Source organism: Bombus pascuorum, chromosome 12 (assembly GCF_905332965.1).
Source record: "Bombus pascuorum chromosome 12, iyBomPasc1.1, whole genome shotgun sequence".
In the NCBI taxonomy this organism is placed as follows: domain Eukaryota; kingdom Metazoa; phylum Arthropoda; class Insecta; order Hymenoptera; family Apidae; genus Bombus; species Bombus pascuorum.
This window is the reverse complement of record NC_083499.1, coordinates 10,215,158-10,241,958: the sequence shown is the minus strand read 5'-3', so window position 1 is coordinate 10,241,958 and position 26,801 is coordinate 10,215,158. Positions and strand designations below refer to the sequence as shown.

The 26,801-nt window shown below is 37.0% G+C and overlaps 1 protein-coding gene across 6 annotated transcripts in view; it reads left to right on the top strand.

Annotated features, from left to right (window-relative positions):
• Positions 1-26,801, top strand: part of LOC132912653 (angiogenic factor with G patch and FHA domains 1) — an 84,761-nt gene that overhangs the window by 19,266 nt on the left and 38,694 nt on the right. For 3 of the 6 annotated variants that reach the window (XR_009659248.1, XR_009659247.1, XR_009659249.1), the window contains exon 9: positions 7,396-7,615. Coding sequence is in view for 3 of the 6 variants with exons in the window: in XM_060970272.1 (XP_060826255.1) it covers positions 7,396-7,545 (150 nt within the window). In the remaining 3 variants the exon portion in view is untranslated. Of the gene's footprint in view, positions 1-7,395; positions 9,306-26,801 lie in introns of those variants that run through there. The other 3 variants (XM_060970272.1, XM_060970274.1, XM_060970273.1) reach the window with 1 other exon arrangement.

Below are 26,801 nucleotides of genomic sequence, written 5' to 3'. Positions count from 1 at the left end.
GAGTGGAGGATTCGTAGAGTTCCTGGAGTTTCATTTTGGACTTGCTTTCGAGTATTTACCAGGGGAAACGTTGACCGAAAGTAATTGGCCCACATTTTCAGAGTACAGGGCTTCCGCTCTTGCTGCTTTAAGTTATTTCAGTGCACGCTTCACGATCACCGTTGCTTTTAATTTGATCTACTAGAGAGGAGGAGAATGTTTTCTTATTTCTTTTGTAGGCAGAGCGCTCCTCTTCGAATTATTCTACAGAAAATAATTTTGGTAAAGCGATGTTTTGGTAATAACGATAAAAATTGTAACAATTTAGTCGTAGAAGCTCTATTGTGGTATTTACGTGTTTTTATTTTGATGTGAATTATTCGTTATTATCTATCTTTATTTTTCTTCTATAAAACTGTTTTACTAACGGACTAAGTACACAGTTGTTTAAATCTTTGCTAATATGAAAATAATTTGAAGTAATTGCTCTCTTCTTATTAAACATTCTAAGCCTGTACCAATTATACAACTTCGTATATTGATATGATGATATGCATATTGATATGATATTGGTGTTTAATGCTTATGGCTCAGCAATTAAAAATTAAATACCCGAAACTTTAAGAAACTCGACAAAAGACACAAAATGATTCTTCAAATTACTATTCCCCAAATAACTTTCATCTTTTTACCATCTATTTTCCCAAAGCCATTTGCGAAAAAAACGACGTAATCACAGCATCGTTTTTTAGATCAAATCACGCTGGCATATCGTTCATTCGATCTTTGCTTCGACAGCTGCGTGTCAGAGAAATAGACTTTGTAGTAGAGAAAGAAAAGCGACATCCTTTGAAAGCCAGCGAAGGAAAAGCGCGAAGAGATAGAGAGAGCGCGAGTCGCGACATTTATTTCTACAGGTAACACAGAGCGTCGCCTCCACCACCACCAATTCCATCGTCGACGCCTCTGGCAGACATAGTGGCGACGTTGTAAACGAGCAAAGTTTCGAACCCAATATGCTGTCTCCGCGCTCCGGAGAGCCCATATTCAACCTGTCAAGGTGCTTGGTGCACGTGCGTCCGCGTCTCGCTTCCCGGCATGCCAGACGGGCAAACCGGGACAAACTTTCGAACTGGCACAGACCGTCTGGCACCCTACCACCTACTGCCGGCGAACCCGCGAATTCTCAATATGTTATTGTACTAGCGGCACCGTTTTATCTGTGGATGCCTCTCCCAACTGGCAACGAATGAACGAACGACCGACTGTTGTCGGTGTCTGGCTCTTTCTCTCTTTCTCTCTCTCTCCCCCTCCCCTCTCTCTCACTGTGGTTCTAGCCTCGCAATTTTGCTTCCTCCTCGTCCCGAACCGGGTGGCCTGGAAGTTCAAAGGTGCATATGCACCACGCTGCGTCGATTCCGGCCGAGATGTCTCCTTTCTCTCGTTGGAAATCGTCGGCGCCGGTCGTGTATTGCATCGCTGCGCTGGTGGCCTGACTTCCTCACCGACACGGAAACCAGCGGAAACAGCCCTGGTCATTGGCGTGATCTTGCGCGATCGAATTTGCTCGCTCGGGAATGAAATTTACTTTCGAGCATTTGGATCGTATCGGTGAAATGCCATGCTTGAGAGATATTCCTCTTGTTAAAGCACGAAATTTTGTGTGGAATATAAAATATATATGGAAATGTAATTAATACTTTCTGACTGTCTATCGTCTTTCATCATTTCGTACGATAATCGACATTTATTAAATGTTACGATCATTTCGTACGTCGATATACTGTGGATTTGAGAGAGCATTTTTAAACGCCTTATCAGTGCTAGATATCGTAATAGAAGCTGTTATCTGTAATAGAATAGGAATTGAATAAGATTGCGGAAGGAAAACGCGTGGGTAGGAAAAATGGGTAACAGGCGTGAACATCATCGACGCGGCGACGAGTTTGCATCGTCTAATAGGAAATCACGGTACATTGCCTCCGCTCGCCTGTGTCATTCATCTAGCCAGCTTGGCCTATTTCCCTATTTTCCACCCTTTTAGTTCCCGCTTTGTCTCCGCGCATCAGTTTTCGCGTTTCGTTGCCAGGAGTTCCATGCTTTATTGTCTACTTTACAGCTCTTTTTGGAACAGACTACTATTATATACAGGGTGCGCCGTTAGAATCCGGACAAAAGAAGTTTTGTGCAGAAAGTTGTTTATTTAAGTCAATACACAAAAACACATGAAAATGTTGTTATATCTCATTTAAAGGGTCCTTGCTGAGAACTTTTATTCTATGTAACCACCCTCTGCCTCTATGACCTGCTCTATTCTTGCTCTAAAGCGCGAGCACGCTGACTTCAACTGGTCGCGTTTAATTGTCGCGAATTCTGACTCGATAGCAGCTCGTAGGGAGTTGACGTTGGGGTGCCTGCATTTATTAGTTTGTCTCTCGATAACGCCCCACACGTAATAGTCCAATGGGTTTAGGTCGGGACTGTTAGGAGGCCAGAAATCTTTCGACCAAAACATGTCCACATTGTCAGAGAGCCAATTTTGAACAAGATGACTTGTGTGAGCAGGTGCGCCATCTTGTTGAAATAAATACGGCCTTCCAGAAGCCGTAATTTCCATCCACGGCTTTATTACTGTCTTCAGGACCTCCAAATAAACCTCCTTTGTGATTCTTTCGCCTTTTTGGAAGAAGTGCGGAGGCATGACGTCGCCCTCACTTGAGACAACGCTCAAAACGTGAACACTTGCTGGAAATTTGGTTTTGCCCACAACAGGAACATCTTCGAGATTGTGGGCCAGCCAACGGTCGTTCCTCCGATTCACTTTGGCATCCACAGTAAAAATTTTCTCATCTCCCGGCGCGAAGACTTTCTATAATCGCCGCTCTTCTATCGTATTCCGGGTTTTGCTTAACGAGTTCTGTCATTTTGAGGTTATAGAAGACTTATTGACATATTTAACTAACTTCAGAGTCAATCAGCACAAACATCTGAATTCTAATATGGTGGGAACTACAAATTGAATTCTGTCCGAATTCTAACGGCGCACCCTGTATATATTTCCATAGCTAACGCCGAAGCCTCGGATAAGATCATCTTTCTGTTGCGTATATTTGAACAGAGTTACTAACGAATTGTCAAAACAAATTATAGTAATTGTAACATAAAAAATTATAAAAAATTTAGAATTTAAAAAAGTTACAGATTAAAAAGTTTCTTTTTCCTACCAAAATTGAAGCATCTCAAGAATAGTTACAGAAATCAATTACGCAATATAAAGATTTAAAATCATGAAATCCGTAGAAAATTTAAAGTAGTTAAAATATACGTTTCTAATTAATATTTAATTATTATTCGATTGGAATTGGTTGAATTATTTCGAATCTCACGGCTGGTGTCGTCAGGACCTGGCTAAAGCAATGATTCACACAGATAAAACAAAGAGTTTTCTCATAAAGTAAGTATGATATCTGGGTCGCGACATTAGAGCAACGATCGATCGGACTCGATGGAAATAATTCAATGATCGAACATTGTTCGGTTCACTTGGCCGTCTATAGCTTATATTACGAGCCGCTTCTCCGTTCAGCCATCGATTTATGTCTGTCTGCATCGTACATAAGAAAACGGTCGCGCTGTTCCATCGTCCAACAGACATTTTTAATCCATTTTTAATAAGTAATCCGGGTATCATTGTCTCGACCATCTGTTCATCGTGAGCAGCTGTGATAAGTTTAGACTTGAACGATCGATGGTCCACGTATTATACACTGTCTCTTCTTTAAAAGATCGAATCGAGAAGATAGCTCGTGTCGCATCTTGTCATCTTACAACGAGATCAGTAAGGAATTAATAACATTAAAAGTTCTAGTTTCTTTTTAGGAAGAAAAGATAGCGAGATACTTAATCGTAATAAAAATATTTAATAAGACAGAAAGATATTGCGATACTTTTGTTAACGCATGTTTGTTGAACGTATGTTCAAGTTTTATAATAAATAGAGAAAAATAGAAGTGTTTTAAGGATGTAAATTTACTTATGACATACATAGTAAAATACATAGTAACTACTCTGCTCTTATTTTGAACGTTTTATATTGACACATTTTCTAAAATATATGTAACTCTAAGAGGTTACACATACGAGATTGATTAAAATTCTATGAAAATGTTTAAATTATCCATATGTAAAAATTCTATAGATAGGTGTACTTTTAATAGGTAGTACGATATGAATAATTATCCTCGGTCCAGTTGCGGCTTAATTATCGCTAATTAAATCTCGTCGTACCTGTCCGCTACAAAAGCAAATGCTTCATTAATTCATTCAGAGTCAATGTTGCGTTAACATATTATTCAGAATTTTTTTCAATCAGGTTGTATCAACGAATTTTGCCTTCTAACATCGTAATTATAAAAGAAAATATCATTGATTTACTTAATATTCTTATCATCGTTATTTCTTCATTCGCCTAGTTTCTACGATCTTACGAAGTTGCAAGAAATTAGCAAATAAATTACAATAAATTACATAAAAATTCGGCCGATCTTGAAAGTGAGCAAAAGAACGGAAACTAATGGTGCAAGATTATAGCAGGTGGACTCGTCTATCGGGAGTAATAAAAGGCACGCGACGCGGCGTTACATAAAGGTTAGGTAACCGTTCAAAATTCACCAGGCGATGACTCAACGATGAGCCAACAGAAAAACTAATTCCGTTCCGAGATAACATTTCGGGCCGGGGAGATTAATCATCTTCGTGACATAAATCAGGTAAAATATATATTCGCGATGGTTCCATTGGCTATGACGGAGGAGGGATGAAAAGAGATGGAGACGAAAGAGGAAAGGTCGTCGTGGTGTTCGTCTTTTGCGAGCAGCGAGAGGAGAGAACGGACGAGCGAGCGCCAGTTATAATATATATAAGTGGTCTAGACAGGCCAGACGGATGCATCATCGCCATCATCGTCGAGCGAGAAAGCGAAACTCGAGTCGAGCCGTTTTGCTCCTGAACGTCTCGCGAGCTCGTCAATCGAGTAACGAGCGCTCATTTTACGCGCACGATAACGCGTCTGTCGCTCGATCATGATCCGTTCTCGTCTTTCCTCCGACGATCCTCCCTGTATACCTCCTTTTCGCGAATTTCTACTACCGTCTTCGTCCTTTTCTTGCTTCCTTCGAGGAATCGAGTACGAGACACTATGGCGAGAATGGTACAAGCAGAAAATTTCCATAATAGAAATTCTTGGTGTTAAATGTTGGTTAAAGTATTGCAAGAATATGATAGTTTTAATAGTTTGGAAAAGATAGATCGTGTGAATTAAATTTTTCTAGAAAGTTTTCTGTATAAATAGCTGGGCAATAGGATGATACGTTGAGGTTTCAATAGAGCGAGGATTCAGAAATCCCATCCCCTTTTATATAAGATCGATGTTACATCTATTAGTAGAGTTGTAAATAAGTAACTGCTAAAAATCTTGGTGGTAAAATTGTCTATAAAGATAATTGTAACTAAAAAAATTACAACGACTTACAGGGAACACCTTGCAACCCCTTTGATGCTATTCCTTGATGATCGGTGAATTACAGTTTGAGAATCTGAATGGCGCATTGTTTTCTTGGAAAGTTTAATCACTTAAGAAATTTCTGTACCATGTTATAATTAATGATTTTGAAGAGTTAGTTACAAATTTTTTCTTATGTATCACGTTTACGTAAGCTTAATTTTACACCGATTGGAAATTAATTCAATGTATGCTTTAAAAAAATTGATCAGCAATTAAAACGGTATTTTTGCGGTAAGAAAATCGTAAAAATCAATACAGCTACTGGGTATTTATCAAAGCCGTGTTAATTATTATATTTCACCATTTCTTAGTTTACCGTTTCTTTAATGAGTTATTTCTGCGACTTGGTGAATTCCACGTAGGCGAAAGTAAGAACACTCGACTCTGTTAAAGCCTAAAAACCATTCGTCTGTATTGCATTTTGCAGCTGCTTCAAACTTATAAACGAGGTTCTTTTAAGTTACAGCGAGTAGGCAAAGAAACTTTATGAAATGGATCTTGAGATTTTCCGAGGCGCTTGACTTTCTGTGAAACGACTCCGAGATTCCTTGTAATTTCTAGTGGTTAAGATTTAATACGACAAATTCAATTCCCATCGTTCTAAACCTTCCCTTTAGCGATTTTTAATTATTACTCCTTGATTCACTTATATAGTCGCTGTATAAATAGAAATCATAAATTCAATACAATTATACAAAAATTCTTATTATATTCATCGGATCAGTTTTCATTTCGAATACCAACCATTCTGAACCACCGTAAGAAATTCAACACGTTCCACTTTCTATCTAAAATTTTATCTATGTATATTCTCAATTAATAATTTGAAGCATTTTATTGGGATTTTAAAAGAGCTAGTGACTACCGTGAAATAAATAAATAAATAAATTTTTATTTCTCAGAAAAATGTACGAAAATGTTTGTTCCGACTGGAAAGACAAAAGATGCTCCTTTTAATGAAAGTGTATATATAGCAAATTTATCTTTATCTCTCTTGTTTATATTGTATCTCAAACTGACAAATTTTCCTCTGATTCTTTTATCGTCTTTCTCTGGTCTTATTTTTCAATTTTATTATCATTTCATTCGTCTCCGGCTATGAGGCACTTTTCTTAGATATTTTTATCTTCAGCCAGATCGGACTTTGTTTTCGTGCTGAAATCCTTTCGTCGTATTTTCTTTCTACGCTCTTTCCATTCTTTCATTTTCGTCTCTTTTCCTTTCAACCAAGTAAGTCAAGTGTCGACGAAGCTAGATAGGGCCTCATTTACAAGCCAGACGGGGGAGGCCACTTGCCCTAAATACGCGTCAAGAGAGGGTATTCTGCCCAGTGGTTGCGACTCGAAACTTAAAATAACCCTTCCCTCGATAACACCCGTCGCCGAATAATCTTTCGTTTCTCCGTTCTTCGATCTCGTTTCTTCTTTATATTTATATTATAGAGATGCCGCGAATAAAGTATAGCAAACAATATACAATTAAGTAAATAGTTAGTTGTGTTTGGTGCTTAAATAAGTAGTAGAATTGACCTTTATAGTTTGATTAAAATTTACTTTCTTCCTAAACATTTTATGATACATATATCGTAGACGGAAATTCAATGAACGTGGTGATATTTTGCATTACATAGAGGCTGTCCTTGTATCCTTAATATTAAAAAAATAGCCAGCAACTACAGTTATACTACGTAAATAATCTATAGTATCCAACCGTAACGTCCGCTTACTATAATTAAACGATAGGATAAGGAAGAAGAAAAAAGTAAAAACGCATTTATGTAAAACAGCGTATGAAACATTATGTGGGAACAATTATCTGCTTATCTCGTATTCATTCACGTTCTTTGCTTGCAGGTACCTTTGACGAATAATCCGAGCAAAACCGGTCTCGGCGCAGCCAGCGAATTTCCTACGATCGAGCTAGATTCTACGACGGAAAAGAAGCAGGCGTTGTGGCGAAAGACCCAGCAACGTTACAAAGAAATAACCGACCATGCGAAATAATTGCACCGTGAACGTTTGTCGGGAAAAACGCTTGATTTGCATTGCACGCGCTTTTTCATCGTCTGTCACGGTAAGCGAAGACAATTACGTTGGACCGTAAAAATTCTCATCATCGTCATATGAAATACGGAATTTCGAAAAATTCTAAGACGATTTTCGAATCGTATATACATAGAAAGGAAATTTAGAGGATCGAATGCAAAATAGAAAAAAAAGCGTAAAGTATAAATAAGAACATGCCAAGTTTTTAATGTTATATATGAATTTTGCATATATATCGGCTTATAATTTTTCTCTAGTATGAATTACAAATATTTTTGTAATAAAGGGTATTTCTCCTAATATGTTTGCGTGTGTTATGAGTTAGTGGTTATTGAAATATTATTAAAAATTGCCATGTTCCTGTTAGAATATGAGAAAATGATCTCAATTTAAGGATATATATAACAAGAATGATCAATTGTATTGATTTTTCTATTTATTGATATCCGCTCCGTTATTATTATATTTTTATAATTAGATGACATATTGGAAATTTATTATTTCATATCTTCTAATCCTCTATCCTAATTTACTTTTTCATGATGCTCCTTATTCTTCTCTTTTTCTAACAAATACGATAGCTACGTGTATCTTATATTCCCGTATCCGAATCTACCCTTCTTTTCACAAACAATTTTAATGACAATCTCTCAGTCTTCTATTAATACGTATTATGCAATCACCACTTAAGTTTTATTACTTTGAAATTGGAAATCTCAATCTTGGAACTTTTTATAGACCTCCTTTAGTACCAATTATCTTCTATGTACGTTTTCAGATTGGTTCCAAATTTTCCAATATAATCAGAATAATCGTATCTCGTTACAACGATAAGGGAATTTCAAAGAGTTTCGTATACGATACGTAATATATCCATCCTAAACAAATTTCTATGCCGAGTATCCGAATACTTTCGTAAGCCACTGTATCAACAATTTTAACAATTCAAAGTTTCCGTCAATCACACAACGGTGCTATTTTTTGCCATCATTAAGCTGTTAATATCACCATGAAAAGTAACGAGGGAAACGATGGGGAACAGGGGAAATAATTGCATCTTGGATCGAAAACGCGTACGGATTCGTTGCAATTGAAGCAAAGAGAGTCTTAGACCGTTCATTTCATCCAAGACACGGTTCGTTTCTCTGGACACTCCGGTGCACCGGCGATATTTATAAAGCAAACTTCACGGTGCAAAGACCTCGGCGCAAGTGTACCGAGCCGAGCCGTAAGTTTAGGCCAAGCCCTTAACTCCTTCGGCACATCGTGCGGTTTTCATAATAAACTACTTCCAGCGACGCTCGATCTCCATTATTTTTACGGCGCGCCTCGTGGCCACGACGTTTGTCACGATTTCCAGGCGGTTTGCGACCGGAACCACGACGCTTGCAACTCCGTTTTCTGATCGGTCTATTAAAATTTCTCCATGATTTAAACGCGTTCCCTATACGTGTTTCTAACTGTTTTTTCTTATTGTTACGAGTTTTGCCACACGACGCTTATTTCTTCGATATGTTTGAATTAACATATTCGCGATCAATTTCACAAATAGTTGTCTACGTGTAAATAAGGAAATGATTAAATTCCATTCATTTTTGTTGTATCTTGTTATTTCTATGGAAATGGGAAGACTTGAGATTGAAAAAATTAAGAAAATATCGTATGGAATGCGATGTACAATAAGTTTTTACGTTTACTGTTTCAGTTAATGGAAAATATTAGATTAACAGGAATTTGAATTATTAAATTAGACACGTATTGTATATTTCCTTTTTATCCGAAATACGTGTTGTTAAATATGATGAACTTTACGGTGCACTTATATCCAGTTCTTCGTAGTCTTCAATGAGAGACATTTGTCAAACAGTTTATGTTTCTACATGATTGTATTTAATAACTTGAATTACTATCTGAAGTTGAGGAAAGTTCAACAGGAAGATCAGTGGAAGGTTCGGTAGAACAACGAGACTGCGGCTCTGTTGCGAAGACAGTAAGACGTCATTCGTTTTATGTTATTCACTTTGTGTCGCTCGTTTTGATCGTTTTGCGGTGCTATTGTTGTCTGCCTCCATCAGTAGACGGACATTCATATTCGTTAGAAGTATTTACGGTGACTCGTTTGATTTAAGTATATCGATGATTATTTTAACATCGTTTGACTTGATAAATTTTGTCTATTGTAGCATTTCTATTACCGTTCTATCGCCTTTGATCGATATATATCGTTATAAATCAGCTATTTTCTCTCTAAAATAAATACGAAGGAGAACTTAGCTTACACCAGGAGAATTAAAACTTTGAAAATGATTGCAATTGTTACCCAACAAAAATCCAATGTTCGTTGCAAAAATGTTGCATATTTAATTATAAACCCAAATGAAATCTCTGCTATTAGATACATTAAGTTTTAAAATTCAAGAAACGTACGACATCATTTTTCTCTCTATGATTTTCATCCATCGTCTGTTGCTGTTTCGCGCAATTCAACAAAATCTTCATTTCTCCTCTTCTTCGAATTATACTCTCCTCTTCGGCCGTAGCTTTATCTCGAATTAACGAACGCAACGTCATGTTGCGACCATTTTCACAGAGACGCTCGTAAACGGGTTCAACCATGAGCAGAGGGACGTCGTAAAACACGGAGACAAGTGGCAGGAAACATGGCGGTGACAAGCGAAGACAACGAATTAGTCTCTTTAATTATCGAACTCGACACGACTTCACGCTTATATTCGTCCTTTTTGCTAAAATAGTTTCCGCTAAGACACGGGACGGTTGGTTATCGATGGAGAGGATCAGCAGCCCGGATTAGGGGAGAACTTACGAGCACGTGAAAATGCATCTTATACATCTTAGGCGAGACATGCTTGTTCAGATTATTTCTTGCAGTCCACGTCGCTTTTGACTCTAAACAAAGAACGACAAGCATATGTGTTTCGCTAGTTGTGAATTCTTCGTTTTATTTCTGAGAAACTGCTCTTCAGCCCTCTAATTGCATCGTGCTTTTCTACGAGCTTTCATATGTTTTCTTGCACTGAAACGAGCCACGTGATTCCTTCGTGAGATTAGACGAGATACAAAGTGAACGTTGTTAACCCTTTTACGGTCCAAGTCGCATTCGATGTTTTATCCCAATTGATTCGTTCTCAATGAGTCACTTTTAATGTACTCAAATTTTCATGGATTCGTAAATAACGATATCTGTGTTAGCGTATCAACAGCAATTTGTTAATTGCTCGATAGGAACGAAAAAGAAGAAATTTAAAAAATTACATTAGAATATCGAGTTGTTCGTTAACGCTCGTAAGTCTGAGATTTCTTACAATGTTCGTGATTTACGAGAGAAAATGAAACAAAGAATAATAGGTATATTTTGCTGATTAAACGAGATCTTAGTGGAACAAATGTTTTCTACATATATTGATAGTGGAAGATCAGCGATTCATTCAGAAGAGCATGGCAAAGAACCGCAAGGGGTTAATAGTCCTTCAGCTGGGTGTTTAAATAATTTACAGATATAGGACATGGTTGGTTCGATCGTTAGACTGGCAATTAGCGAGGAAGAATTCATTGCTGGCCTGGATAGCTCAATTGGTTAGATCGATCATTGGACCATAAAAGATCTCTGCTCGTGTCCTGCTTCGGTAAATCTAATCAGTCGATTCTATCCGTTTCTATAATTTTAAATAATGATTTTTCATTCCTATGTTTCAATTATTCACGCTGAATATTTTTTCGATGCTGGTTAGCTCTGGCGAAGTGTGTATATTAAAAATAGTGTTTTTCAACATTAGACTAAGGTTGAAAGAAATTATCGATGGCCTGGATCGCTCAATTGGTTAAAACAGTGGATCGTTGAAGAAAGGTCCGGAGTCAAGTCTTGGTTGAACTGATTCAGCAAATCCAATCAGTTGATTCTTTCCCTGCTTACAATGTTCAAAGGTCTAAAGTCGAATTAATTCAGTTCATAATGGCGATTATCAAACCATAAAAATGATTGCAATTTCGTTTACAACATAGAAATATAGTTGGATACTTATATAGTAGTACTAATACAGTGTATTCGTGTTTCTACTTTCCTCCATTTAAATAGTTTTCCAATAAGAATAGTTCTTCGTATCACGAGTTTCTTATTATAAACTTATATTACATTTATTTTTAAATGTAACTTTAGAGTACAATTTAATTTACGTTTAAAAAATTTTAGAACGCGTTCTTTAAGTCAAACAAGTAAGCTTTTTATTCGTTTAATTAGAGTTTCAGTGGTCAGAAGGGGTTGTAATTAAGGAATCGAGTTTCTTCGAGTGAAGGCAAACCACCGTAATAATTAGATCTATGCAAGCAATAAGCACGAACTGTTTCGTGAAATGAAGTTCTACGGAAGACAGTTCGAGCAACTGGACTTGATCATATTTCTCCTGGTCACACACATGTACACACTCGCGTTTTCCGGTTTTCTGGTTATTCAGTGATTCATGGTTGTGAATAAGGATATATGTTTCGAGCTTACGGCTATTAGGATGATTACATATGACAACCAAGGAATCGAGTTTACCTAGAACTCATTTCTGATTTGAGAAAAAATTTATTTCCTTAAAAAATATATCTACACGTTACCTTACATTGTATCAATATTTTATTTTACAAATAAGATTGGTATGGTAAAATAATAAAATTTCTATAAATTATAATAATTATTTCAAATACCTACTGTTACTTATTTGATTTTTAAGATGTTCTTCAGATCCTGGAATATTATAGTTAGAATTGTTCTTATTTACGTACCTATTGTACGATTGCGCCATTTATCACACGATTTTAATGTATCTCGAACATATAAGCTTATTTTATATAAACTTAAAATAGCAGCTAATTATGTGATTGTAAATTGAGAACTGATCCTCGATAGTTAATACAATTCACACTCTCTTGGAATACGTATCATACTGATACGTATAAGCCTTAAATGCTTCGCATTTTTTAAAACTCAAAACACGCCGTACTCTTAAAACCAACCAATTGTTCCTAACATTATAAATCCCGTGAACACGATGTAACCGCGGAACAGCGACGAGAACATCCGAATAGCGAAGGAAAAGAGAGGAAGCAGGGTCACGTATACAGGGTGTTTGATTGAAACTTCGTATGTTTCACCAAATAAAATTCTATGATTTTGAGAAATAATATTTCATACATATAAAATAGAATTTGCAATATTGGATATTTTACTATTACATATATAATGTAGTTATTACATTGTAATTAATCAGACTTCTCTTTCTAAAGCTCCTACTCAACTAAAGACATTTCAAATTTTAAATAATAATTTCTCACGTGGCTAAAATATTTAATCAGATTCACGATATATTACCTCTCTGTCAAAAACCTGATTCTCTCAAAAATTCCAAAATTCTTATCAAAATCTACGATTGCAGTAATAACCCTTTCCATCTACATAAACTAATAAAGAGAATCCAAAGGAATAAATTAGAAGATAGGACGCAACGTTTAATCAAACGTGTGGTGCGCTGTTAGCGTCAAATTAACGTCGCAAATCATCATAACATCAACTTCCCCGTTGCTCGTACTTTCCTCTCGTTTGTATCATCTAAATCCTATAACCGTTGCGCGACATTACGTTTCCACCGATTCCAAGAACGGAAGAAACATTTCAATTTAATAAAGCTGGCAATAGTGCGGGGGCGGTGGATTTGAGGCTTAAGCTAACTGGCGCATAGAAGCTCGTAAGAGTGAATTACCGGCGCTCGTGATTCATTGGAGGATCCACATACAGACGGCTGTATTAATCGAAGTCCCGTTCGCGCGAACCTGTCACCAGCCAACCCCTAGCCGCGTCATATCTTTTCCATGGAAGCTCCCGCGAATTTACGAGGTGCACACAGGTCCACAAATCTGCGGTAATAACCGTGCGTACGCATCAGCCGCGTATATCCATCGGTCGCTCGATACAGTGTCCTGATAAGTTGATGGCTCACGCGTTGCTCGTGTTGCTCGTCGGAGCAACAGTCGACTTTTCGGCCAAGTACGAGCGTGTAATACGCGCTTCCGTGTATCGACAGGGCCTAAGGGCTAACGTTTTCACGTAATATTCAAGATTATGGTTGCTGTTATCGTTATAATATCAGGCTATATTCTTCTTTGTGCATATTCTTATAGTTTATAGTTTAATATTGCAACGTCTTATTTTAGTTTTCTGTCGTTTAAAGTTATGTCTCATAGCATTGAAAATAATTGCAAAATTCTATCGTCCTAAAAACTAATGGTAAAATTCCTTCGATCAAATTTCTTATTAGCCTGAAGCTCGTAGTTCGATGATCTGTGATTATATAATAATCAACTTGATAACGTTGTCGATGTTATAATCGACGTAAGTATATTCCTCTTTGGAAAACAGTTTTTAAGTTGCTAGTTTTAACACGTAAAAGAGATACTTGACAAAAAGGAATTGAATTATTCCACTAAAATAGTTTTAGATACGTATTATGAAATTTTCTATCGTTAGGAAGGACATTAACGAACGTTTTATTTTCTAAATACGTACTTTACTCTATAATTAAATGTTATTACTTACATGTTATATTGCTCTATAATTAAATATATTTGCAATGCAAATATCGTATCGAAACGTAAGCGTAACTTGCACGAATTGACGTAATACTCCATCGATATGTCTGTGTCTTATAAAATTGTTAGTAAGGCTTACCCCATAATCTTTCAATATCGAAAAATACGTGGTTCGTGTTGACAGACGTGTAGCTTGTTTCAAGTATGTTATGCAATCCTTGATTATTATGCATGGAGTTTTTTCATTAGGTAATAAAGTTTTATTGTAAAACGGGTGATTTATTCTGCTCTAGATAATGATTAAGCGCCATATTCTTTGAGGATAATTCCCAAGGCAATACCATAATTTGTGAGAGCGTATAGTGTACGCGAGAATATTACTGGGTGCCTGATAATAGCATATCTAGCTAGGATAATGCGAATTAAACCGTGTTACCGCTTACTCATTTTCAAGTGGAAAAATTGAGAGGTAATTGCAGTCTATCGAAGAATTCTTTTGTGCGTGGTCTCTTTCCATTCATGCGAAATTCTAAATCATACGTAATGTAACGTTATATACTATTGTGGAATATCGTAACCTTTTCTATTTCAGACAATCGGAAATTGAGATTTTTTTTGGATGGTGTTTATAAATATTCTTTTTACGTTACTCCGAGACAATTTTTAGGTCTGTCAAGATTTTTATCCCAAGATAACTTATATTTCATTATCTCTTCTCGCTATAATCGTCTAACGTGGAAAAGACACTATCTCCATTTTTATAGGAAATATAAGTAAAAATTCTAAATGTTTGTCTTGCGAGTATACAAATTAGCAAGGAATAAAAGGAGCGATTTGAAGATGAATTTCGAATGACTCTTTTTACGAGCGGTTGTTCTTTTTTATTCTCGAAATTCCAGAGTTACATAGCCATCGATTCGCATTTCTCAGTACAAAGTCGTAAATTCGGCCGAAAATAAGCCGGGAACCAATTATTCGACGAGAAAAAAATATGTTTATGGAACGATTTCTCGAAACGTATTAACGGGTGACGAATACAAATGACCGTTTTATCATTCGTCATCGTGGCGCGAGCTTTTATTTTATTGCTCCGATATTATTTTTATGTTTCGAGATTACCTTGTAATTGGCTGTGAATTCGTTCGATTCGTTCTATTTTATCATATTCCACGACTACGTATAACAGTTTCGTCGAACGAACCAGATGAAACGTAAATTTAAGACGATGTTTTTCGAGCAGTATATATTTTATACTTACTGTCGCAAGTTTAGTGTTCTGCCACTAGAAGTTCTCTAAAATATACGTTTTGAGACCCTAAACTCTAGAGAGCACTGTCAGGTAAACTTAAGGCTGGAGTACTTGGTCGAGAAGCGCATAAGAGCAATTTCACGACGTAAAGCAGAAAATCTTGTATATTTTACTCTCTTTTAGACGTGCCCTCCGGATAATTTGGCAGAAAAAACGGAATACTTTATAAAATACTTTAAGAGCATCTTGCGTGGCATTCGCGTAACAAGCGTACAGGATAGAGTATATGATTAATGCGTGTAAGTACATAAAGTAAACGTGACTATCTTCTTCGTAAAAGGTTATTTTACTAAAAATGTTCTTCTTAATTCCAATTGAAATTCTTTTTGTAAACAAGTAAATTATAGAAACTCAAAAAATTAGTCGATCAGAATTATTACTAAATATTATAACAGTACAAATATTATAAAAAACATTATAAACATCTTCTGTACCAATTGTACATGTCGATCGCATCATTCGTTTATAAAGAGAGTATAGAAGATTTTTTAAAAGTTATACTGTATCAAAAATATAAAATGCAAAATACCACTGCATAGTAGCGACTCGAATATTCAGATACCAATTTCAATATTATTTTAAAAATAAAGATGCACATCTTCCCACAAAACATTATATTCGACTTGTTGTTATCAATAATGATTGCATTACCAATAACGTAATCTGTTCAGAAACATCATCTTCATAGGAAAAGGAAACTGAAAGAACAAAACGCGACTGCACCAAACTACCATATCTTTTGTATAAAATAACGTCTAAATAAACTTCGTCGGACGTAGCAAACAATTTACGCTGCGTGAAAAAAGAAGATGATCCCATAATCGATGGATGGAAGTGTAGCATTGGTACGCACCGTGTCGGGAAGATGACGATCTTCTTTTGGATGATAAAGTCCAACAATCGTTCGCGGGATCGTTAGCATCCGCGATACACAGGGAGGAACGATCGAATCCTTCAGCGAAGAATTACTCGTCCACGGTGGAAACGATTCGCTCGATAGAGTCCTTGATCTCTCTTCAACGCGATAGTTGACAACGTGCACGGGGCAAGAAGTCCCGTGGATCCGCGACGGGATTTCGTAAAAACGTGTAAAGGACAACCACGAAGAAAGCGGAAATAAAGAGGTGGAAAAGCACAGGAGAGTGGAACGTGAAGGGAGAAAGGAGGAGAGGAAGCAAAAGGAGAAACTTAGTCACGCATACAGAAAGAGAGTGAAAGGCACTGGTATCGTATCGGTGCATCCACGGATAGAACGATATTTTCGATGTTTGTTAAAAGTAGAAGAAAAAGCACAGGCGAACAGGACGTCTTAGGAATCTTCGAAAACGTCGCTGACTAATTTCCAAGCGGTGTTTCCTCTTCTTCACCCTCTCTCTTTAATTCTTTCTCTTTCCTCTTCTCTACGCCCTTCTTTTTTCTTCCCCTCTCCTTGGTCTTTCTCTCTCCCGTTCTCCTCTTGCTCTCGTGCTCGCCGCGATAAAAAGTCAATTTTATACCGGTGGGTACCCGAAGCTAATAGCGTCTACCCGCGGGGCACCGCTCGAGTGGACGCCACGAAACTATGTTTCGACGGCCGTTCGCGGACTTTATGAGCCTTATAAAAATGGCACCACGCAACCGCGCCGCAGGAGCAGGACCACGAGAGAGAAAGGGGGATTCTGAAAGAGCGGCCCCGACGACGATTCGGGGATCTCGTGGAGGACGAGCCGCGTGACTCACGGGGACGACCGTCTCAAAGCAATCTCTCGTTCAAATAGAAATCGTAGCTTTCGAGGAATCCCGTCGTCTCCCTCGACGCGTTTCTTCTTCTGTTCTACTTCTTCTTTTTTTTTTTTTTATTTCGCGATTTTCTTTTTTATTTTACTTAGCTTTCGACAAAATCCTTGTCCATACATTGTGTGCTTCTCAGTTTATGGTATATGTCTGATCGGGATAGTTTAACGAGGCTTGGTAGCTGTTCGGCAACAAATTTATTTATTTATTAGATGTTTCTCTTCGATTAGTAGACACTTTTCCCAATTCAACGGAGATATCGAAAGATCATAAGCCAAATACACGATAGAACTTGAGATTGATTATCTTTTTCGAATTTTTCGAAGGATCTGATGTAATAAACTACTAAATAGAATTTTATGAAATTACAACTGATAGCGTTAACGATAGCTAGAACGATCGACTCGTAACAAGGTAAATAGTAACATTAAAAATCGAAATCGTTTGCAAAATCGTTAAGGAAAATCAGTTCGTTCCGTCATAATTGCAACGAAAATTGCTGTATATAAACAGGAATGTTTCAGACGTAGAATCGTTTTTGAACGAAACGCCAGTCGACGAATATTTTCCACTGTCTCGATCGGAAAGCGTGGCCGGTACTCGAACTTCTGCCGGTGACCAATGTGTAACTATAGCTTTGTACGAAGCAATGAAGGGGTTTCTAAGGAAAAAGGGAACGACAGAGGAAAAGAGAGAAAAAAATATACAGCGCGAGCTGAGAGAAAAAGAAGGAGAGGGTGAAACGAAGAGAAAGAGAAAGAGGAAGAAGACGAGTGACTTCGTGAAGTCACCTGCGTACACGTTCGTAGCAGGTACTCAAATTGCATGGCAACAGCACTCGCTCAATCACTTTCTCCCCTCTCTTTCCTTTCCTTCCCTCTTGTGGCATACCTGTCCTTTTTTCCCTCTCGTAAATTCTCCCCTCGAAAGGTTTCGTGGTACGTGCAGATGCGCGCCTACTCGTGAAATCAGTCAAGGTCCTCCTGCCAACGACGAGAAGAAAGCGCCCCTAACCATTCAGGAACGTACGCAAGGGGGATGCTTCCGGATGCTTTGACTTTCCACAAATCGCAATCGCGAGTCACGCGTTTTTCCTTCTTTTTTTTTTTTGTTCCTCTTCTTTTCCGCGGGGAAGCTCGTGGGAATGTTAGTTTTCACTACCCTGTCGCCGATGGACAGAAGTTTAAATTGTTTTGAATCCTTCAGGGAAAAAGAATAAACGAACGTTGTTAGGCGATAGCGTATTCTTTCTGAAGATTTATTGGCTGATAATTATTGCTTTCTAAGCACAGAAATGTCCTTATTCCGCGTACGAATATATTTTCTTTAACTTTTCATGGAGTTTCTTCGGAAGTACATCAAATTAGATTAATTTATATTTGATTATTGCTCTTTTCAGAGTATGTAGCTATTAATAAATAAAATATGTGTCTAAAATTATAAATCTAACGTAGATAACAGTATTTTTTAACAGACAGAATCAAAAATGTAGTTGCGTTTGTTAAGCGATCAATTAATTTCTTCATTGAATTGCTCTTTGCATATAATTTTAATACTGCGATCTTTGATGTAAAAAGTATAAAGAATCAAAGACTTCAAGCTTATATATATATATTCAGCTTTGTTCAAATTATTTCTTTTTTTATTTAAAATAAAATAAGAGTAAAGAGCATTGGTTGTAGTAGAACACGCAATTGTTGCAATTTCTTCTTGTAAATTGGTAATAATGTTGAGAATTGTGATTATTACAAATTATTAGAAAAAATTTAACTACAACGTACATTCTAATAGCTAACATTTTATTTATATTTTATTTTATCCAATCGTTACAATCTATTAAAAATATCATTACGAATAAAAAAGATTCCCAACGTATTGTGTATAGATAAGACATAAGAAGCTTAACATACATGGCTATTATTCCTTACAAAACGAAAGTTAACGAAAGAAGCCACGAGAAAGAGATTTCAACTTATTTAACGAAGGGAAACTTCACCGAATGTATTATATCACCGAAGTACGGTTCATTGAAAACGCCAGCGCAGCTGAATAATTCAACGAGGTCAATCTTCTTAAAGGATTAGCGGGCTTAGGGTGGAGTAAGGGTGCAAAGAGCAACCGATTAATCGATTATCGAAGACAATAGCGTGGATAGACTTCGTCGACGATTTTCCTCGTTTTTCTTTCTTTCCTTTCTCTATCACAAACGACGCTCAAAAGGCTCCATATAAGAATAAAAAGACAAACAACGACTCTGAATTTGCGATATCCCTACTTATATATTTATTACAATACATGCTTATTATACATTTGTATTATAGAGTTAAAATTGTAACGAGTACTTTTATATTATCTTGACATTACGTTGTGCATAAAATTTTAATACGAAATGGCTCAGAAGGGAAAATACGCGTTTGAGTTTTAAACTAAACACGTATTGTAGCAATTTCTCAGCCGCTTTACGATTCAAGAAACACTGTTCATCGTAATATCATCGTATGGCCCTTATCTATTGAGAATACTAAAATATTGTTCGTCTCAAGGATTATACCTTTAGCTGATGTAACAATTTTTTCTTTCATTTTTATATAAATATTTCATATTAGAAAATATTTCTTATTAGGTACAAAGGTGGCATTAAAATTGAAAAATATGTAAAGCGTTCTGCGTATCCTGTTTTTCCTATGATTTGCAAATATCTCAACATATGTTGGAAAATAAATATAAAACGAAATACATAGATAGGAAAATTTAATTAAAAAGGGTAGAATAAGTGTTGAAACGTAACCAATAGGTGTCCTAATACCTGTGGTTGCCAATGTATATCACGGCACGTTGCGAGTTCGTTTCTGCGCCCGGAAATGCATAATTGAAAGGCGAGGAGAGCATCGTAAATAACCGCACTAATTGTTTCTAGCCTCGCCAATTTCCTGCCTTCTTGCACGTCCGTTCTACCCGTTCACGTTTGGCCTGCTGCTCCTCTTTCCTTCGTTTCTTTCTTTTTTCCCTTCTCCCTTCCCTTTTTTCTTTTCCATCGTCTTCATCTTCTTCTTCTTCCTCTTTTTCTTCTTCTTCTTCTTCGTTGATGCTCGCAGCACGCCGAAGCCACTTCGCGTCGCTCGTGTCTCTTTTTCTCTGTGGCCTCTCTGCAAAGATTAGCCTCGACTCGTATCATGCTCGTTGTCATCGTCTCGTCGCGTCGTGAACGATCGTGTTTCCAAACGCTTCACGATGATTAGGGAATCGTTCATTTACTCACCTTCTATCGTTTAGGTAGCTTTGATGACACTGTTATGGGAAATTTATGATGTGCTGATAACTAGTTTGGTTTGTGGAATTATGCGAGATGTTCTTGTTTATTGGACGAGTTACTTATTACAATATTAGGCATTAAATTTCAACGAAGATGAAAAAAGAATATAAACGGATTAATATCGTCTTAGGTTCCTGATTAACATATATTATACGTTTACGTGTATTCGATGCATTGCGAAGAGATACACTCACGAGATCGAATGCTAATAAGTAATAAAAGTTGATTTTACATGGAAAGGATTAGTTTTAGGAACTATGTTAATTAGACGTTTATTTGCTTTAATATCTTCTTTTTTTTAAGCATCCTGTTTAAAGAAACTACATCGCTTAACAGGCAAATTTTTCACTGTAGTCGTTCTAATCTATCAAAATATAAAAATAATTGTACTTATATTTTATTCGTACAATCTATCAAACAAGAATGTAAATTCGCCTCCATAACGAAATAAAAGAGATGTTTCATCGCTTAACTATTTTATATTTGCGCTAACGTCTTCTCTTAATTTACGTGCAATAATTTACGATTATAAACGTTGCAACGTCGAAGAAACTTTAGATCATTCGAATTCTATCACGTCGAGCTTACAGCAGTTCGAGAATGATTGATTTTCATGGCTACTTAGAAGGGTCAAGTCGGTGGTAACAAATGACCTTCGTTTGTTCACTGTCAGCAATTTTTCGGCCACCTTTTATTGCGTGCTCGGCATCTCGTCTGGCCTTGATGTCTGTCCTAGCTGAGAGCGGAAAAGAGTGGAAACACGAATCTCGTGTTTACCGTATTTTTCCAAAACATCCTGTCGATCGCTGAGTACGATTCCACTTATATCGATGGTTTCCTCTTGCTCCACTCATCGCGATTCTCTCATGCCCTTTTACCAAGGCGTCCGTCATCGGACATTTAGAAAAGGCAAGATTTTTGTGTCGTTTATACGATATCGATGACCTTTTGTTCAAGAAAATATACTTAAAATGTAGCGAAAGTTGATGAATATAAATGTGTGTATTATATTACACATATGTTATTAAAGTATGTTACTTTATAATTAGGTAATTTTACTGAAATTAGCTTGCAATAGTATTATTAGAAAAAGGACGTAATCGCTTGTAATATTCCATTTATAAAAGCAATTTTAGAATAAAAGTCTAATGTTCGAGGTTTATATAATTTTATAAAGCTTCTATGACGAAAAATTTCGTTACTTTCAATCCAGGCTATAAAAATCCATAACTTACGAAATGATTCGATATTATAATACTTTAACTAAGCAAATAATCTCTTCTTATTTCTAATCGACGGCTGAAACGCTGGTTGTAGCGGATCGACATTTGTTCAGCCGTGCCTTCTTTCGTGCCTAATGTAATTATTAAAGTTTCCTGGGATACTTGCGCTCGCTTGTATACAGACTGGTCGCCGGATGTCTAAGCTTCGCGAGACGAAACGTCGACGTAATTATAATGCGAATGTTCCACCGCTCGAAGAGATTCAAACTGTTTCTAAAACGCGTTCTACGTTCGATTTGCGAACAAGCGTTGTCTCGGCTGTCCCCATACTCGAGGAGAAGACCGTTTCCTGGGGAAATGTAGTGACAAGATGTCATTATTAGGTGAAGGTGAAAACGGAAATCAACGATTAAGAGTTGTTATATTGGAATCGAGCAACGGACCGCGTTTTTACGATCCATAAACAGTGTAATTGTAACTGGTTGGTCGGACAATTAGCGTCTGTGTCTGTAAAAAATTCGTGTCGTTTCCTGCAATTCCAAATCGTTTGTTTCCCTCTTTTTTTCTTCGTTTTTGCCTCTGTCAAATGATCGAAGGGGATGATGTACGTAAGTCAATGGCTACCTCTATTTTAAAGAGATAGATCGGGTACAGGATCTATGTTATCGTGATAATTAGCTTGTTAAGGAGTCGCGTTTAAGACTTTTCACGGTATTTGAAAGTTTCTTGGCCCGAGAGATATTTGGTGACTTTTTGAACCAGTGTTCGAGGTAATTGAGTCGAAGAGGGAGGATTTGTGTAATAACGATAATTATTTCGTTAGAGAATTTGGAAGATTTCGCATTGTTTATAAGTGTTCAGATATGCAAAGTGTTTTAAATATGGAGATGTTAATTCTGTCCTAATGCGTAGTTTAAATGATCTATAATAATCATATGAGGAAGCTTCTCAATAATTTCGACAATTTCAATGAATTCAACCGAGGAAAGAAAATTTGTGCGTCGAAGATAATCATTTATCGGCTTAATTAAAAAATTTGGATTTACAAAATTTTATTGTTATTTAAAATTTCTAAAACCTTAAACATATCACGTGTCCCTTTTCTTGTTACTTTGAACTAATCTACTGATGAAGATTTATGGTAATTTCGGTATTGACATCCAAATGACCTCTAATCTGAGAAGGGAGGATTTACATAAAATTATAGCGATTAGTGTGTTGGAGAGTTTAGTTTAGAAAATGGCACCTTATTCGAAAGTTCTAGAACGTAGATGTTGTTTTATAGCTTGTTTTCGTTGGTCTGACGGGGCTGTAATTTTCGCGTGACGATGATTAACAGTAATATCAGTATCGGCATTCGAACGAATTGATCCGACCGTGAGATTAGAGGCGTTCACGCGAATGGAAATCGGTCTTGAAAGTTACAATTGCAAAGGTAGCCTGATCTTGCTATTGCTTCCGTCATTACCGCCAACTTTTCCAGGTATTTCCAGGTACCGTTTTTCTTGCGTGAACGCCTTTAGGCGCGGTACTGAGCTATCATTTGCCTCGATTTCTTTATTCTGTTTGGCGCGAGGTAAGTAAAGCTGTCTCACGACTACAGAAATCCCGATGAAATTTTTTATTCTGACTCATCAGCAATTTCTTGTACCTGTTCTCAGTTGTGTATTAAATTTAACGCTTCGTATAACGTTTGAATTTAATACGAAAAATTCGATTTTATTTCTGATGGCAATATACATGCATATAGAATTTCTCATCTTAAATTTAAAGCAGTATATTCATAGGATATCTTTACCTATTGATACTGCAGCACTTTCGCTTGGAACGTAACGCAATTGGAAAAACGTCAATTGTTTAAGAAATGCGAACAATTGCTTTTGAATATAATAACGTATTATTTTCTTCGTTAATTTCACTGGAATTTTAGTCCCTTTTTTTACCCTTTAATACATCCAATGCAGAAGTCGCGAATTTACGTGTTATTGGGATTTCCTGTCCTCTATAAGGCGGATTTTAATTTAATGAGAAATTAAACGCCTTATTTTAATGAGAAATACAACGTTACATCTTCCTGCCAATATTCCTCCGATTTACAATACTCAACTCAAATACTGTGCATTATACAACTCAACAAAATACAACTCATACTATGAAAAAGATAATTACGAGACGACGTTACTTTCCCATTTCTAGCACCAAGAAACATCGTCTTTCCTCGAGTCCGCACATTTTTCATCGAATCAATTTCGAATGCTTAATTATCAATAGATTTCCTCATAACCTTGGAAATAACGATCTCTGAAAGTGGGTCTCGGGCCAAAGTTTGGCAAGCTGTAGACGAAGAACAGACTTGGTAAAGTCGATTTACATGCGAGAACGTCTGGCATAGAAGGTAGGAGGCCGTCGCGGTCAGGAAACCGGATGGCGATCGCGGCATGCCCGTTAACTCTTGTCGAGCAACGTTGGTACCAACAAAGCGGCTAGTTCTGGCTGAATAATAACGCTGCGGCCTCGGTTCGCGTTTGTCCAGCCGCGTTTGCGCGCCTCTGATGGACGATCGTGGCGGGCCGCGTGCAGCGTAAGCGACGTAAGCCCCCGGTACGTAAGCCTAACGTAATTGAAGGCTAGGAATGCGGACGCACGCATGAGGTAGCAGCCGGTAGACAGAACGCGCAAGGGGATACGCTTTTGCCGCGCGCTCGTACCGCGTGCGTACGAGCCCACCAGAGCCCATACCTCTGAAACATTAATGCGCGTGTCCCTGTTACAGTGGAGCGTGCGTGTGCCGCGTTACACGTTAATTAAGCGGACGAAAACAACCGCCGAATGATCTCGAGGACGCTGACTTTGTCGTCAACGGAACGTTAAAGTTGCGCAGTTATGGGGAAAGTCGAATCGGATTATTATTCGGATCGAGGGAAACAACAGGTGCCGCTTTCAAGTTATCGTCAGAATGGATTAAATTATGAAGGAAACAAAGAAAAATGGTAAATACTGTTATAAAGAAAAGAAGGAAGATAGACGCTGTTTCTAAAAGGACAAAGGTAGAATCGTTACTGTCATCACCAAATTTATTACAGAATGAAATTGGATCGGACCGTTGTTCAAATGCATGTTCCGGCTAAAGGAAAGAAGAAGGTTGAAGAGGGTTATTGTTAAATTGGATCGTGTTGCGAAAGAAATGACGGAAAATAGACGGTGTTGTGAAAAAATGGAGAAAGCTGAGTCGGTTGTCGTTGGATGGAATACGATGTTGTTAGAGTGGATGACACTGCGAAAGAACGAAGGATAATGAATGATTGTTGAGAATGAAAGAAACAAGTTAAATCAATTATCGGTGACTATGTATTGTCATAGAAAGGACAATCGTTACGATATAATCGTTTAGGATTCCCAGAATAGAATTGATTGAATCACAATTGTTAGAGCAGAGTTGATTAGGTTAAAATTATTAGATTAGAATTGTTACGATAGAAAAATATGCCATTACGAGTGAATGGAATTGAATCGATCATCGTTAAACTGATTGCTGTCATCGAACAAAACAAAAAGTTGTCAGCAGAATTATTCTAAGTCTTGTTTCCTGTCTACTTGTTATAATTTACAATGCGTAATTGTAATAGATAACTAGACAAGAATCGTAAGAAACGATTTCGTAAAGAAGTCTGAAAACGTCCTGCTATAGTAATTAGTTCTGTATCATTAAAGTTTGATTACTCGTGACTCTAGGTACTTGCTGAGAAAATTAAAACATAAATTTGATAGATAACAGAGTATGGACGTAGGTAGATAGTTTAATAGATATAGATAGGTGTGGAAGATTAGATGCAAAGATAGGTGTGGTACATATTACGGAATTCGTGTGTATGATTAGTGATAAGATCTGAGTTAACTAGAGGAAAGGTCAGGAAGGTGTTTGGCGTGAAAGATCACTTTATAGAGTCATTATGTATTTAATAGAGAAGCATTTTTATAGAATACCTAACTACCAGTAATAACTTTAGATTGTATGTAATTTATGAAACGCGAAACCACTATCATTTCCATCTTATTATTAACGATATTTGTTGAAAGCAAACTTCCCGTAAAGTATTCTTCGGATATATTATCCATATAGTTATTGATTTTAAAGAAATAAATAGGAATTGGAATTCGGAGTATGTTTCGTTACTGAAGAGTCCTCGAAACATTACAACGCAATACTTAATCTATCTGCTTGTTTTTCCAAGTCAATTTACAGTATGGATCTCTGTTTTTCAATATTACCATTGCGTAAGAAAATTCCAAGCATTTGCGTAACATCTTCCTATGGTTATTCCTTCGTGCACTATAGTTTCTATAATTTCACAAACTTTCAAGAAATTAAATATTTATAGAATGTATACCCCGATAGCGACATATATCATTTATATTAAGAAATATTAGCCATTCGAAGGTTAAGATAATCTTATGATTATATACGACAAAATAAACAAAAGGAGAGTTAAATATATCTTTGGATTCCTCGCAAAGGACACATACATATATCGCCTGTTACTAGAAAGACGCGAGCGTGTTACATACGTATATTAATCTCGACTTTAATTGAAATGGTCAGTGGTATTAATTAGCCGAAGTAATCGACGATGTCAAGGGATATAGCTGTCGGTGTGAAATGAGTAAGCCGATGATAAGCAAAATAAGACGTCAGGTCTTTCTCTTTCCTTTTCTCTTTTCATCGTTTTCGCTCGTCCAAGAGGACGGTATATCGTTCGAAGTCGCGGAATGTGATCGCGATACGTTTATATGGGCATTGGTATCAATTAACGTTGCTACAGGTATTAATTAGCATTAACAGACGAGCGTGTATATCGCGGAATGCGTACCTCTACATGTTCTAAACACGTATTGATCGATGTTACGTTCCGAGACGATCGCACGAACCAGCATTTATCGATTATTATGGAACTTCAGGTACGTATCATTTCTCAGAACTACGGTTAAGTATATCTTTTTTCGACAGAAAATT